Genomic DNA, 17,639 nt, shown 5'->3' on the forward strand with positions numbered 1-17,639 from the left:
AACCGGAAACAATATCTTTCATTGAACAGAAACAGAGCAATGCTATACAAAAGCAGTGATGTAAATCTTAAACAACCCATTTTTGGGCCACGAATCAAAACTGTATATTTAAGGTGGCCAGATTTAAAGTTAACTATAAATATAAGAGGGGTTAAATAAATGGGTATATTAGAAGAGGCACAACTCCAAAGCCTCTACTGTCAATGTCTTGCTAAAACTGCCACACCATTTGTGACCCTTTCAGTCTGACCTTGAAGCAGAAGAAAAGGAAAAGAGACAAATACTGATGTTAACTCAACTAATGATATTCAACAGAAATTGCTACAGAGCTTCCTGTGGAGGAGGGTATCAAAAGACACTAAGAAACCACAGAAGAATAAAAACATAATAAAGTTACTTTAAACGCATTTCATTGCCTTTAAAGAAATGTAAAATATTTATTCATAACTAAAATGTTAATGCAGAAGAGGACATGACAGGGAGAAATTAAATGTTCACCTTACCTAACTTTATGCACAATGTGTGTGCTTTTGACAGTATTGTAATATACAGTGCATCCAGAAAGTATTCACAGTGCATCACTTTTTCCACATTTTGTTATGTTGCAGTCTTATTCCAAAATGGATTAAATTCATTTTTTTCCTCAGAATTCTACACACAACACCCCATAATGACAACGTGAAAAAAGTTTACTCTAGGTTTTTGCAAATTTATTAAAAATAAAAAAATGGAGAAAGCACATGTACATAAGTATTCACAGCCTTTGCCATTGTAACAAGAATGAGTCAGAGACATCACAAAGGTTTGGGGCAGCCACCCGTATATTATGCTTGGCTGCAATTGCTCTTTTAAGTACACGATGTGAATCGTTCAGAGTCCAAAACAGAACTACCTGTATTGAGGCAAGATGGCAGTTTTATAGGCCTGAAAAGGAAATGACGTCAGCGTAGCAGGAACTGGGAGTGGCGTCCTCGTGGTCGGAAGTGACGTCATCCTTGGGGCCGGCAAGAGGCGGGATTTCCCGGGAAAGGTCTGCAAGGGATTGAGAGAGATAGTCAGTACACTCCGCCGCCCCCTGGCCTGGCGTAGAACTACAAGTGATTAGGCCCTTCACCTGTTCCCCATGTGCACGTGTGTGACACCATGAAACTCAAAATTGAGCTCTGTTTCTGCAGTTTCATTGGAATCCACCTGTGGTAAATTCAGTTGATTGGACATGATTTGGAAAGGCACACACCTGTCTATATAAGGTCCCACAGTTGACAGTTCATGTCAGAGCACAAACCAAGCATGAAGTCAAAGGAATTGTCTGTAGACCTCCGAGACAGGATTGTCTCGAGGCACAAATCTGGGGAAGGTTATAGAAAAATTTCTACTGCTTTGAAGGTCCCAATGAGCACAGTGGCCTCCATCATCCGTAAGTGGAAGAAGTTCGAAACCACCAGGACTCTTCCTAGAGCTGGCCGGCCATCTAAACTGAGAGATCGGGGGAGAAGGGCCTTAGTCAGGGAGGTGACCAAGAACCCGATGGTCACTCTGTCAGAGCTCCAGAGGTCCTCTGTGGAGAGAGGAGAACCTTCCAGAAGGACAACCATCTCTGCAGCAATCCACCAATCAGGCCTGTATGGTAGAGTGGCCAGACGGAAGCCACTCCTTGGTAAAAGGCACATGGCAGCCCGCCTGGAGTTTGCCAAAAGGCACCTGAGGGACTCTCAGACCATCCATCCATCCATCCATTTTCCAACAGGCTGAATCCGAACACAGGGTCACGGGGGGTCTGCTGGAGCCAATCCCAGCCAACACAGGGCACAAGGCAGGGAACCAATCCTGGGCAGGGTGCCAACCCACCACAACTCAGACCATGAGAAAGAAAATTCTCTGGTCTGATGAGACAAAGATTGAACTCTTTGGTGTGAATGCAAAGCGTCACGATTGGTGGAAACCAGGCACCATCCCTACAGTGAAGCATGGTGGTGGCATGTGGGGATGTTTTTCAGCGGCAGGGACTGGGAGACTAGTCAGGATAAAGGGAAAGATGACTGCAGCAATGTACAGAGACATCCTGGATGAAAACCTGCTCCAGAGCGCTCCTGACCTCAGACTGGGGCGACGGTTCATCTTTCAGCAGGACAACGACCCTAACCACACATCCAAGATATCAAAGGAGTGGCTTCAGGACAACTCTGTGAATGTCCTTGAGTGGTCCAGCCAGAGCCCAGACTTGAATCTGATTGAACATCTCTGGAGAGATCTTAAAATGGCTGTGCACCGACGCTTCCCATCCAACCTGATGGAGCTTGAGAGGTGCTGCAAAGAAGAATGGGCGAAACTGACCAAGGATAGGTGTGCCAAGAATGTGGCATCATATTCAAACAGACTTGAGGCTGTAATTGTTGCCAAAGGTGAATCGACAAAGTATTGAGCTGTGAATACTTATGTACATGTGCTTTCTCAATTTTTTTTATTTTTAATAAATTTGCAAAAACCTCAAGTAAACTTTTTTCACTTTGTCATTATGGGGTGTTGTGTGTAGAATTCTGAGGAAAAAAAATTAATTCAATCCATTTTGGAATAAGGCTGTACCATAACAAAATGTGGAAAAAGTGATGCGCTGTGAATACTTTCTGGATGCACTGTATGGTATAGTTTGTTACAGGTTGAGTCATGCTAGGTTCAAGTGTGATTTTCTTGTTTATAATGTTACTCTAGTTTATTAAAAAACAAGTTGAAGTGAAACTCATCTTCTACAAAGATGGAATCATACTTTAAAATATGTGGATGAATGTGTGATTCAATGAAAAAAGAAGCATAGCCCCCACAAAACCAATCCACTACTAACTTGCAGATTCTCAGTTATAAGTGTCAAAAGGAAATACAAGTCAAATCCAAAGTTATTTGAAAATCTTCTTCCTTTCAAAATAAAGGAACAGTACCCATAATATGCTTGCTGTAATTTGTATCAATAAAAGTTTTAGTCATCCATCTATTGTTACTAAGTTGTGATCATACAAGGATGCAACATTAACTCATCACGAGAACATCTGCAACTGCATGATGGCATTTTTTTGGCTTAAAGTGGGATGATATACTCTCATAGAATTAATAAATATTTTTAGTTTTTATCTTCTTTTTTTTATCTTGAAAAGCCCATTTTTGCTAAGAAACTTTAGTGTTTTAAAAGAAAGATAATATACATAATGATTAGAAGGCTTAATAGAACACTGTAGCACAGATGTTTACCTTGTTATACAGTAAATGCAACTGTTATGGTGAGGAAAAGTATCTTAATATAATATTCTGTTACTAAAATACATAATAACTCCTTTAATAATTAATTCATCAAACTTTTTAAAATAACTGAATGCTCCTCTAAAAAGGCTCTTTCAGCATGACATGAAATTAAATTTTCTCCTAAATTAAATTGATGATTTTGTATTGTTTTCCATTTACAAAGTCAAAGCTTTGACAATATTTACAAATGGAGTTTAAAGAACATCAAGTAAAAGCCATGCATTAATTTGTTAATCATCTTATCCAGTTCAGCTTTTGGGCAGTTCATGACAATCTCAGGAGCACTCGGTTTTAGGTGCCAGGATTGTGTTATTAATTAATTGATGTCATTTACTTTTGTCAGCTATGCATTATTTATATTTTTTAGATGCTTTTAGTCTTTATGCTCTATATTACTAAACCACAGTTTAATATATGCACGGACAGTGGACGCAGGACGCACCGAGGCGCATGCGCCAGAGCGCCTCAGTGCCCCAGAGTCAAACCCAGCGGCTTCCCAGAGTCGGTAGGTGGCGCCCAAACAACACAACCTGTAAACTAAACTTGCTCTAATCCACTGTGCCAGCAGTCAGTGTGGCGTATTTGAATCACATAACAGTAATTCAGTATTACTATTAAGTTGAATTATGATTCCTAACAGTAAATGACTTCTACCTAACGACACAGCCACAGAAAAACAAAAACGAGACCGCATGGATAAGAACAATAAACGAAGGCTCCTACAACGCGCTTCAGAGACACCAGAAGCAAAGAAGTCACGGCTCCAAAAAGAAAGAGCTCAACTAACGGAAATACAAAAATGAGCCTGTATGGACCCCACAACGCGCTTCTGAAACAGCAGAGGCAAAGGAGTCACGGCTCCAAAAAGAAAGAGCTCAACGATTAGAAATACAAAAACGAGCCCGAATGGATATGACCTGTACAATAAACCTGAGGTAAAGCGTGCGTGCCAGGTTGTACAGTATATATGCACAGATGCCAGAGGCAACAGGCAAGCCGTACATACTACCACTGCTGCCCGAACCCACACCACCACATATACCACCTTTGTTTAGTACTGTGCCCCTCCAAGCCTGGGTCCGCCGCCATCGTCACTTCAGCACGCGAATCCGCCTCCGTCACCAAACGACTTCTAGCTGATGACACAGCCATAGAAAAACAAAAACGAGACTGCATGGATAAAAACAATAAACGAAGGCGCCTACAACGCGCTTCTGAAACACCAGAACCAGATGAGTCACAGCTCCAGAAAGAAACCGATTCAGTACAAATATGTTTATTTAATTGAATGAAAAATTTCCCATGATGCACCCACCCTCCATGATTTTTCATCCCTCCAAATATCGGAGGGAACAGAAAGTGATTGGCATTCTTGGATTTGCGATTCTTTCGAGAATCGCGGAGTTACTGGTATTACATATTTGCTAGATATGTAATGCTTGTGTCATGTCACCAATGATATAAAGGAGTTTGAACTCCACAGAACAAACAGCAATCATACTATAGCATGTAATGGGGTGCTATGCTGGCAAAGAGGTGCAAGAAGGAAAGCGTACAAGGAACAAGCAACACCACCTCTTCCATTTGCATCATTTCCAGGTCTGTTGACTTGAGAAAGAAAGGGGACAGGCTTTGGGTAATCAGAAATTTTGCCATAATCATTTGTTATTGTATATAAACTTCATATTGCAATGAGGAAGAACAAAATAAAACTCTAACCTGGACATATAAGAAACATTTCTAGCTTCATAAGGAAATGGTAAGTCCAAGACTATGTTGCAGAAGCCAAATATTAGATAGCCTTTTCCTAGACACTCTGCAATATACTACAGTGAAAACTAGTGTTCAGAATTTTGGTAGCGTCTGTCAAAGGTCTGTTGCTGGATCTGTAACTGGTGATTGCAATATCTTCCATTCAAAACAAAAGTAAAAATAAACTTAAGAAAATGTGAGAGACCTAGTAAATGCAGCTCACAATTAAATTAGTATTAAAAATCAATATGCACATTCTCTAAATAACCACTAAATGGAGTACACTATTTAACACTAACAGGTCCTCTGCTTTGAGTTAAATGTTGTGACCTTTTCACTATTTTACAGTTTGGTGCTCATTCAGTCTTATGCATTAATCTAATTTCTCCTTAAAATTGTAATAATGCTTTCATCCCGTGATCAAAACAGCATTTTCATGTGACTAAAGTATATTACAAAAAGTTAGAATTTTAGTGAAGCAAAAACAATTTAATTCTGTAGTGTAACAAGTGGAAATAACCACAAAATACATAAATACATTAAAATAGAATAAATAAACATATTTGTACTTTTGTTATATAGTGTACCTCTATCTTAGTTATAATTATCCATCAATGAACCAATTTCCTTAATCATTTTACATTATACTGGTGACCCAGCTGAAATGGGTAACTAGTATCACTAACAATGACAAAGATTAAATATTTTTCTTAGACATTTGTACAATATATAGCATTGTTACTCATCTTTTTGTTATTTGTTTTATTTGATTTTTATTTCTAAATCGCGATAAAGAATTGTAAAGCTGTCTGTGTTCAAAAACTTCATTTATTTAAAACCAGTCCTACATTTTAAAATGTTTATCCTTGACTCTTCTTGATTGTCATTACTAACACCAGAAAAATTTGAATTTGACATTGCTTCACTTCAGACAGTAATTTACTTTCTGATGTCAGCTTTAGTACTAATACTAATAGTGGGGATAGCAGCTTGTAGCAGTTGCACATTGTATCATAAAATTACCCAAATATTATACGTTTTGCACGGTTTTAGAAATGTCTGATATATATGGAGAAGATTCTCGTGCCTACAAGACGTTTCCTACTGTCCTTTACAAAAATGTATAACATTTCAATTGCTATATGCAAAATGTTAGAAGTTCCCTTTTTCTTTTGAGATGCTTTTGTTGACTAATATTTAGTTTGTTCTATTGTACTGAAGTGTGCTCGTTTTCTGCAAAGTTGTAGACTTTTTTCCCAAGTGGTTTTGATTCTTCTAGCTTTTCAATTACTCTCAAGAAACCTGCAAATTTTCAGTTATTTTTTTACAGTCTTAGATGCTTGCCTTCCTTTGACAGTAGCAGTAGATTGTGATGGATGCCAGGAGTGGACTGGCACACCAGCCGCAGTTGTACTGGGAACCCTACCTGGCCGGGACACCCATGGCATGGAAGAATAGAGGGTGACAGGTTGTGCAGGGCATTGTCTCCTCCGGAACTCTAGGTGGCAGCCAACCTGGGTTGCGATATCACCAAGGATTCTCACAGGGCATGTTGGGAATTGGAGTTCTTCAGTTCAGGCCTGTTTGAGTCCATGTGTGCCATCTGGGGTCGCAGAAAGGATCAGCGAGACCTGTGAGAGCCAGAGTCAGGAGAAGGAGGATGAAGCTTGCTGATAGAAGTGCTTATTGTTGAGAATACTGGGTGTGCTGTGGGAATCACTTATGCTGGGGAAGATTTTTGCACAAATAAAACCTTTTGTCCGAGCATATGTGTTGGGAGTTTAGGGAGCCGCAGGTTCCCCTAAGGACCACAATATATTTGTAAATAATGTATATATATATATATATATATATATATTGTGGAAAGCCAGCCCCCAGACACAGACAGACAGACACCAGAATGTCCAAAACACACACGTTTATTTTTACACAGCATCACAATGCCTTATTGTACCAACAGTCTCTTTTCTTTTCTTCTCTCTCTCTCTGTTGACTCTACTCCCCTCCTCACAAGCTTCGTCTCCTTCCTCCCAACTCCGGCTCGACTACTGGAGGGAGGCGGCCTCTTTTATAATAACCTGGAAGGGCTCCAGGTGCTCTGTCCAACAACACTTCCTGGTGTGGCGGAAGTTTCAGATGAGCACCCGGAAGCCCTCTGGGTGCCCCTGGGATTTCTTCCGGCAGCACTTCCTGGTGTAGCAGAAGTGCTGCCATCCAGGGTTCCATAAACGTCCGGGCGCCCCCTGGCAGTGGCCACGTCCTCCCACAGGGTTGCGCTTCCCAGCTCCGTGGCCCCCATGCAGTCCAGGGAAGCCGCCCCCTTGCATTCCGGGGGAAGTACTGCCCCATTTCCGGTCCTCTGTTTCTTCCAGCGCCCCGGTGGGGCAAAGTCCCCGGATATCTGTCACACTATAGATAGATAGATAGATAGATAGATAGATAGATAGATAGATAGATAGATAGATAGATAGATAGATAGATAGATAGATAGATAGATAGATAGATAGATAGATAGATAGATAGATAGATAGATAGATATGGGAATTCTGTGAAAGAAAAATACAAGCTTTTGAAGGATACTCATTCTAACAACATTAACTCTTCAAGTACAAGAAGTTAAAGAGCTGACCACCCAGTAACATTTTGTTAAATTCCACTATACATTTAAATTTCTCTATGACTGTATCTCTCAGATACATAAACTGTTCAAGGAAGCTAACAGAAAGTGCTCTAAAATTCAGAGTTTAAATTAATATGGATGTGTCACTGACTTCACCAGGAAAGGTTCAATGCCACTCAAAATAACCTTGAACCCAGGGATCATGTAAAAGTAATACAATAGATGTAATACAATTGGCAAAAATTAATTTGGATCAGTAATAAAGAGAACCATTAGTACAAAAAACATTTCTCTCTATTATATAAAAAAATCCTGTGACAAGAAAAGACTTTTTTCAAGTCCTGCCCTCCTCTCAACCATATTCAAACATGCCTACGGTCCACTCACCTCTCATTCGTGTGAATGCTTTTGTCAGACACAGTTCCTGTGCTCTCAGCTCTTATAAATTTTTACGTTTTCCTCATTTAAAGTCATTTAGGAAAAGTCCTCAGTTTCATCCTTTAAAGAAGCTTTTCTGGATAGTATTTTTAGACATACATGGAATTTCCTTCCATGTAGTCCTTTTCAGGACAATAATTTTATATGTTCCAGATGACACGTCAACGACTAAGCGAAGAAGAAAAGAGGCCTAAAAGCATTGGAGAGAAAAGAATTTTAAAAAGAACAATAATCTAAGTGCAATTTCGGAAAATAAGGAAAGTAATAATCAGCCCGGACCAAGTTGAACTGAAAACCTAGCAGGTCCATGCAGGGTTGGAAATGAAAGGCAAAGAGTAGAAGACAAAGTAGAATGTCATAAAGAGGTTCAAAAACGTTGGCGCGATACACATGCAGAGCAGGTTAGAGATTATGAAAGTACTAAAACTGATAGTAAAGATCGCATTAGCACTAACAAACGGAAATTATTACTTGGTGAAATAACGGAACAGTGAAAAGAGATCGAATATATGAACATAGGTGATATGACAGAAGTATGTAGATATTGTTCGGCTTTAAAGTTTAAGTCGGAGACTTGTAGATCGTCGAATTCGTGTTGCCATCAGGGAAAAGTAGCGTTTCTTTCCAATGAAGTAGCATATCTGCGAGAATTAAAAGATTTGTTGTTTGGTGAAAGTGAAATCCACAAACACTACAGGCAAAATATCCAGATCTACAATAATCTGTTCGCTTTCGCAAAATTCAATGCTCAAAACATAGATTTACACAATTCAGGACCATACGATAAACTATTACAAGTTTAATTTTGAAGAAACCAAATTTGGTCAGGATAATATTTATGATCACTGTGAAGCGATGCAACATAGAATTGAAAGAGTTAAACAATCAGTCGTATTAGAAATTCTACAGCCAATAATGTATACAAATCCATACATCCAAAAGTATCGCGCTTTACATTAAATTTATCTGCAAAACATGGACAAAGAAGTTTTCTTGGATTTATATATGAATTCGAAAGATCACGGTCGCATTTATAATAAAACAACATATGACGAATTGCCAGCGATAATCGTTTGGAAAGACTGAGATATCAAAGACAGAAGTTTAAAAAGTATTTGCGTGTTAATTTCAAAACCAAACAGAATGAAAATGTATAACTCAGTGAATACCTCTAACGCACCATGAAACATAATTTTATTTCAATTTATTACGTTTTACTATTTTTAACTATGGTTAATTACTCGCTGTAATGTAAAATAGTTAGTTCTATTATGCATATGTAACAGTTCCCATGAAAATAACAATCTGTTTAAATTGTACATCTGCTTACCCATACGCAAGTGGCAGAGATATGAAATGGCTGGCACATAGCGCCCGCCTGGGGGTTGGCGACCGAAGCAAGCAGGGGGCAGAGCCCCCTAGTTTTAATAATTTTCATCCTCTATAACTCTTTCCACCTCTGAACATTGAATAAGACAATGGACTGGGCTCATTTAAATGTAAAATTTTACTTTTGTAGGTTATATCTTCATTAAGTAGCTTCTGACCTGATTTCATATGCTTTATATTCTTTTCCTTTAAGTACTCCTTAAAAAAATGACTGAATACTAGATAGAGTTACCTTACTACCTAACAGTGCTTGGGATACATGTTTGATTACAGGTAGAAATATCTTCTTCTGTACAGCTTGCATGATAGATAGCCATAGCCAAAATAATTTTTACAGTTACACAATGATACGGCTACAGAAATACTAGCATATCTAATTTGTTGTTTGTCATGTTTGATTTTATTTGTTTTATGCCCCACCTTGACAAACGTTCACACTGTATGTACACATCTTTCCAAGGACAGGATCCAAATAAACTCTGACTTAAAGATGAATTACACTGAAGGAAACAAAATTATAGCTGACATAATCACCAATGTTTTAATTATAACTTCTCAATACCTGTTGTTTGACAAGCTGGTTTTTGAAAGCCTGAAATTGTGAGGTGAAGGAATTTGATGTCTAGCATAACACATTAAGTGCACTGCAACTGTGGATCTGCACAGATGGCCCACTATGCATTGTGTATCTGGTAAGCATCTCTGTCTGCATCATCTCCAGCTGCTTCTGCCACTGAAAGCTGCAAAATGTATTCCTGTGTGTGCTGTCTGGCAAATACTAACCCATTTGGCAACAAAAGGAGGAAAAGTTAAGCTTTGAGGTTTGATACCAGTTTGTAATTCTTAAGAATATTACCATTTAGACGTAATGTCTTAACTAAAAGAATACCAAATTCCCACGTACAAATAATGGTAGTCAAGAGCTACTTAATTCTAAATATAAAATGAATGACACAATATAAAGATTGATGCATACAATTGAAAAGAACAAAGGACAAATTGGGCCACATGGTGATCCTGCTCTGAAAGAATCAGTTTCATAAAATGGATGGATGGATGGCTGGATAAGAAAAAACATCCATGTTCATACACAAAAAGTACATGAATTTTATTAATGAATAGAAACAAACAAGTTCTGTGAAAATGTTTAATAAACAACATTAAAAATGTTCTGAATAGAAAGTACATTTTGTAAGAAAAAAGGATATCAATTCAATTAATACAAAAATGCATGTTTATTTCAATAAATCAGACTTCAACAGATCTCCTAAATCAAACTGGCAGTTTATTAATAGGCATTTGAATCAACAGGGAGGTACAATGACAGGTATTTTCAAAAATCATCAATCTTAGACCATCTACAAATACATTTTTGACAAGTAAATTACTTAAAGGTGACTCCAGCATATATATATATATATATATATATATATATATATATATGAGTATAAATTATATATATATTACATATATATACATACACACACAGCAGCTGATTGACTGGTTGTTTGCTGGCAACCTATGGAAAAATGGTTTTCACTAATAGATACTTTTTTAGCTTTTTATGTTTCATATACAAAAATATATGCAGAAGAATAATTATCAACACTGTGTGATACTGAAAATAAAACATGAATTGTTCATTGCTATAAAATGGTACCTTACTGTAGAAAGATTTTGTCTCACCATGCTCATAAAAATGTAAAATAATCACACCATTTTTATATGTACATATGTATTAAAATGTGTATTCAGTGTATATAATTTTATTATCTGGAAGCATAATCACACCATTTGATTTTTTGACTCTTCCATTCATATATTCTGAATTCTATAATTTAAATAAAATACATTACCAATGTCCCTTATATAAGAACTGTCACTATCTTTATCTACCCTGCATTACTCTTTGTTAATTTACATGTGCAACTTGCTATTGCACAATTATTTAACTGGAGGTTTGAAGTTATCATTCTAATTGTTAAGTAAATTTTTAGAATCATATGGATTTCTTTGTTCCCATACAGTATGTACTTGTCAAAAAGGCTCACCAGCACCTCTACTTTCTCAGACATCTAAGGACAACTTGCATTTTTCCACTGGATCTCTCAAATGTCTACAGGTACATAGAGGATTCCATCCTCACTGGAAGCATCACACCTTGGTACAGCACCTGCTTGGCACAAGATCATAAAGCACCGCAAAACATGGTGAAGGGGGCATAGAATATTGCCAGCACCCAGCTGCTTTCCGTTTATATCATATACAACACTCTGTAACTTACAGGGGCAAGCAGTTTAGTTAAAGGGACCACAGCCATATCGCACCACCACTTTTCTCACTCTCCCCTTCTGGCAAATGGTACAACCGTTGACAGAAACATTCAAAATGATTATTATCTAAAATGCATTAGCTTTATATTGTGTTTGAAGAGAAACAACACCGTTAAATACTCTGTAAAATAAAATAAGTGCAATATAGAAGGCTTTGTGCTGCAGATGAAAAAAACCCAGCCGTGAAGTTGGTTGCAGGATGTGTTAGCACACCACCAGCAATGTTTATTGCATTGTGTATATAGTCATAGAGTTGTTGCTATTAGTGCTGCAAACAGATGGACAGTGGAGTTCATCCTAACTGGTTGCATGACATTGTGGTATGGCATCTGCTCCACTCAAGAATGTAAAGCACTTTAAAGGGTGGTGAAGACAGTGCAGAATAACACCAGCACCCAGCTGTCTTGTATTTAGAACATACTATTTACAAAATTTGCTGCCTTAGAAAGGGAAACAGTATAATTAAATACCTCAGCCATCCTGCACAGTCACTTCTCTCACTCCTCCCCTCTGGCGAATGGTACAGGTCCATTGGCACTCTCAGCAGTAGATTTAGGGATAGCTTCTAACCCACACATTGTAAGGTTGCTAAACAGTCAATCATGAGAATTCAAATATTCTAATATAACAATGTGTATAAATGACTGATTTTAATGTATAATTCATATATGAACGCCAACGTCTGCAGCATTTTGCTCATTTTAGTATTTTGTTTTTATCTGCCAGTTCCAGGTATGACTTTTTCTTTGAAAAGGAACAGCTAAGGGATTTGACCATTAGGACACTGAAGGAATGGCTTCTGAAAATGTAGCTTTGCATTCCTAAGAAATAATACATTAAAAATTGGTCATTTCAATTAATTATATCCATTAGCAATACTAGTAATGTCTTGGCTGTATTTTTAAATCAGTTTAATTGTATCTTGATAAAAAAGTTATCAGTTTCTAACAAAAACCTTCACATTTCTGGGTGTGTGTAGACATTTGACTGGTACATTATAAATATATAAATACGGGGTGGGCAAAAGTAGATTTACAGTTGTTTGTATGGAAAAAGACATGAAGGTTATTAATTGCCACACTCAAGCACACTTTGATTTAATAATAATAAGAAGAAGACAGATAATACAAATAAATAATACAATAATTAATAAATAATAGTACAAGAATAAACTTTGTGTTTTGCATACACACAACTGTAAACATACTTTTGTACACCCCTGCATATATACTGTATATATATACTGTATTTATACTATATATATATATATATATATATATATATATATATATATATATATATATATATATATGGAAGAGAAGGTCTGTGATACGGTTTGCATATTTGCAGCTGGAGATCCACAAAGGGAGAAAAAAATGAATCACGTATCATAAAGTAGTTTTTATTCCTGAGCTTTCAACCCCTACCAGGGGTCTTCATCAGAGGATAATGCTTAGACTTACAAGAATCAAAGGTAATATATTGCAACACATTAAGTGGGGGGGGTGGGGGGAGGTGACTAAGTCAGTATGATCAAGAGGGGGGGGGTTTGTATAGTTTATTTATCAACTATGGAGGAAGAAGAGTTTTTCATAGCTGTGCGCAAAGCTCAGGAATAAAAACTACTTTATGATACGTGATTCATTTTTTTCTCCCTTTGTGGGTCTCCAGCTGCAAATATATATATATATATATATATATATATATATATATATATATATATATATATATATACACACACACATACAAATCCACACTCACCGACACTTACTAAGCAAAGTGTTAGGGACAGTACACCAATACTGGGTAGGGTCTCCTTGTTCTCGCCAAACAGCCTCATTTCTTCATGGATTCCTCAAGAGCTAGATGTTAGAAACATTTCTTTGAGGTTCTAACCCATGTTGACATGATTGCATCGCACAATTTCTGCAGACTTGTCAGCTGCCCATTCATGTCCTGAATCTCCTGTTCTACCACATCTCAATGGTTTTCTATTGGATTCAAATTCTGTGACTGGAAAGGAAACTGAAGAACATTGTTATGTTCATGTAACCAGTTTCAGATAACGTTTGCTTTGTGACATGGTGCATTATCATGCTGGAGGTAGCCATTAGAAGATGGCTAAATTGTGGCCATGAAAAGGATGCACATGTTACACGACAACACTCAAACAGACTGACATTAAAACGTGATTAATTGATAATAACGGGCCCAAAGTATGCTGAGAAAACATTCCGACACCATTAAAACACCACCACCAGCCTGGACTGTTAACTTAAGGCAGGTGGGTAGCATAGATTCATGCTACTGGTGCCAAATTCTGGCCCTATCACCTAAAGAGAAATCAAGATTCATCAGACCAGGCTATGTTTTTCCTGTCTTCAGCTGTCTTGCTTTAGTGAGCCTATTACCACTGCAGCCTCAGCTTTCTGTTGTTGGCTGACAGGAGTAAACCCAATATGGTCTTCTGCTTTTGTAGTCCATCTGCCTTAAAGTTTGACATATTATGCATTCTGGGATGCCTTTCTACTCATTACTGTTGCAGAGAATGGTTATCTAAGTTACCATAGCCTTTTTTGTCAAGTTGAACCAGCTTCACCATTCTCCTCTGTCTTCTCTCATTAACCTCTGCAGATCTGCCGCTCACTGGATTCTTTTTGTTTTTCACACCATTCTTGGCAAACTCTAGAGCAGGGGTCTCCAACACCAGTCCTGGAAAACTATTGTAGCTGCATGTTTTCATTCAAACCCTTTTCTTAAGTAATGAGCATTTTTGCTGCTAATTGACTTCTTTTCCCTTCACTTTAATGGACTTGTTTTTAAAGATTCGGTCTTCTGAATTGATTCATTTTTTCCTAAACAACACCCAAATAGAAATGAGATGTGAAGTGAGCCAACAGATGTCCAGCTAATTTGGGGCCTCAAACTCCAATCAATTTCATTTTAACCTATTTCTTAATTAGAAGCCAGTTCTTCTTGTTAATTAAAACCATTTTTTATTTCCATGGCTAGTTGGTGTTGTCATTCTGCCACAGTAGGCACTTCCAAAACTATTGATTTATTTTTTTCTAGGAACACTGTCAAAATATTTGATGGATCTGAGCAGATGAACATTACTGAGACCTTTACTTTTTTACTTTCAGATATTGTATGGTGGACACAGGTTGCTGTGAACCAGACATGCATAGGTTCATGCTGTCAAGATCAGACCTTATCTGACAGCATATGCAGCACAACTTCCGGTGCAGACTCTGGTTTTGTCACAACTGGACTACTGCAGCTCACTTCTGGCAGGAGTACCCGCATCTGCAATCAAGGTGCTGCAGATGATTCAGAATGCAGTAGACAATCTTGTATTTAACCAGCTGAGACAGACACTTGTCTCTCCTCTCTTCAGGTTGCTACATTGGCTCTCTGTAGCAGCATCCATTAAGTTCAAATTCCTGATGCTTGCCTACAGAATCAGTGGGTCAGCACCTGAGTATATGGAGACACTGGTGAGGTGCTATACTCCATCTCGCCCACTCAGGTGAGCCAGTGAACAGCGTCTTGTGATGCCACCTCTGCATGGTTTCAAGTCTCAAATCAGACTCTTTTCCTGCGTACTTCCCAGTTGGTGGAATGGGCTGCCCACCTCCATCCATATTGCTGACTTCGTCAATGTATTTAAGAAGCAATTGAAGACCCATCTTCTGTAAATAACTGTCTAATTGATCGAAGAAAAAAAAAACGATTCTCTGTGATCTTTTATATTGTTGGTTAATTTGTTGTTTTAAGTTTAAATGCTTTATCGATTATAATGTGATTGTAAATTATTAGTTACTACATCTTTTCACTTGTGGCAATCAAGTTTTGCTACTTGTCTAATTACACTTTCTGCACAAACAAGCCCTAGCCTAATGTTACTCAATTGTTTACCTTTGTTGTAAGTTGCTTTGGATAAAAGTGTCTGCCAAGCAAATAATTGTAAATGTGTTGGCTCATTTTTTTTATGTCATTACTGTTTGGCTGCTAATTAAGGAAAAATAGAAACAATGATGGTGTCTGAGTCTTGGCAGCCAAAAGTGGTCACTAATTATAAAAAGGGTTAGAATGAAAAGCTGCAGTTATAGTAGCATACCAGAGCAGTTGACCCCTTCTCTTGAAACTATTGTGCGTGAAAACCCCAAGAGATCAGCAGTTAGAGAAATAAGAAAACTAGGCTGTACATATCTAACACATGCTGGTGTTTGATGTGAACATTAACTGATGCTCCTGACCTGTATCTGCATTATTTACGCATTGCATTGCTGCCACATGATTGGCTGATTAGCCAATTGCATGAACAAGCATCTGTACAGGTGTTCTTAATAATTTGCTCAATGAGTAAAATTATGTATGATATACTGCATGCTAAGCATACTTTTATTTTATTTTTATACTGTTTTTGTTCTGCGGTGGGCTGGCACCCTGCCTGGGATTGGTTCCTGCCTTGTGCCCTGTGTTGGCTGGGATTGGCTCCAGCAGACCCCCGTGTTCTGATTCAGCGGGTTGGAAAATGGATGGATGGATGGACTGTTTTTGTTAGCTGTTCTGAAAAGGCATGCAAACATGAATTTTATTGTACTCTGTACACGTGACAATAAGCAATGAACCTGAAATATGAACTTCTGTCTTCTCCTGGAGAAAAATCAAATGACTCACATAATGAAAACCTTAATTATATTTAGGTTATGTATATGATACACATGCAAATATTACGGCAGTAATGTGTGTTGTGCAATATAACTGATCACCCATACACAAAACCGTATACGTTGAAATTACACCAATTTCCATGTAACAGTTTTATCCACACTACGAGATAAATGTATGGACTTAAAAAAATTCGGCGACGGTTGATTAAAAAAATCCCTCTACCAATTTCTCGTTCGTGACGCAGTCGCACACGAGTCAGTCTTTCGCAGCCCAAGCATTGCAGACAGGCAGCAAAAACGGCCAGCCTCACCTGCAGCTGAGTCACTAACCTTTGTCGCCCCTCCCCTTCCGACTGACGTAGGAGCGGGCGAAGCAAGCCCCTCCGTGACAGACAGGTAAGCGGAAAGTTCTGGGGCACCGCCACAGTGGCCGCCATATTGCGAGGAGCAGGAGCGGAAGTGGAATAGTATGCGGACTGAAGGGAGCGAGCGAGGAATCGAGCTAGTGGCGGCGGGCACGAGCAACGAACACCGAGTTGTGAACAGCGAGAGTGTGTATGCGCATTCAGTCAATCTGCGAGGGAACCGAGGTTGCTGACCTCGTGCTTTTTTTTCTTTCTTTTTTTTCTTTTTAATACACAGTTATTAAGACTTATAAGCGCTGGAGCGACGTTGGCTTTCTTTTGATATCCAGACCTTATTGTGAAATTTTAAAGGAAACCTCCAAATATTTTCCGCATTGGATTAGGACGTTGACAACTTTTGAAGATGCCACTGGCGCAGCTGGCAGACCCTTGGCAGAAGATGACTGTGGAAAACGTGGAAAGTGAGGTAAGTTCCCGAGGAGTTTTAAAAAGACAACGGGAGGCTAAACATCAGGGCACACTTGGTCGGCCAACTGTCAGCTTTTTAGGTAAGAGTCCACGTTCAAACCCAGCGACCAAGACCGAGCAAGATGACAAGTTTACTTCGACATCGCGATACGATTCAGGACTTGGTCGGCAGAGATTCTTGTTTTATGATTTTTTTGTAAGGAAGGGAAACGGGTTTACAGGAAGTGCAGTGTCAAAACTTTTGTGCTCAAGATGAGGAAGGAAAATGCCAGATTTCGATAGAGTAGAGTGGTGGGAAGAGGGCGGA

General features: G+C 38.4%; 1 protein-coding gene and 1 long non-coding RNA gene across 5 annotated transcripts in view; one reads left to right on the top strand and one right to left on the bottom strand.

The window, feature by feature from the left end:
• Positions 1–16,979, bottom strand: part of LOC114650025 (uncharacterized) — a 29,834-nt gene extending 12,855 nt beyond the window's left edge. Inside the window, exons 1-2 of one of the 2 annotated variants that reach the window (XR_007934880.1) lie at positions 16,811–16,979; positions 6,465–6,674 (exon numbers count right to left, since the gene is read on the bottom strand). This is a non-coding gene — a long non-coding RNA (uncharacterized LOC114650025). The remainder of the gene's footprint in view (positions 1–6,464; positions 6,675–16,810) is intronic. The other variant, XR_003715940.2, reaches the window with a different exon arrangement.
• A 49-nt stretch (positions 16,980–17,028) lies between these two features.
• LOC114650023 (ribosomal protein S6 kinase alpha-3) overlaps positions 17,029–17,639 on the top strand; it is a 172,122-nt gene continuing 171,511 nt past the window's right edge. For all 3 annotated transcript variants that reach the window (XM_028799453.2, XM_028799454.2, XM_051927362.1), the window contains exon 1: positions 17,029–17,330. In XM_028799453.2, coding sequence (XP_028655286.1) covers positions 17,268–17,330 — 63 coding nt within the window. In that variant the 5' untranslated portion in view covers positions 17,029–17,267. The remainder of the gene's footprint in view (positions 17,331–17,639) is intronic.

The sequence above is a fragment of the Erpetoichthys calabaricus genome, chromosome 4, assembly GCF_900747795.2.
Source record: "Erpetoichthys calabaricus chromosome 4, fErpCal1.3, whole genome shotgun sequence".
Taxonomy (NCBI): Eukaryota; Metazoa; Chordata; class Cladistia; order Polypteriformes; family Polypteridae; genus Erpetoichthys; species Erpetoichthys calabaricus.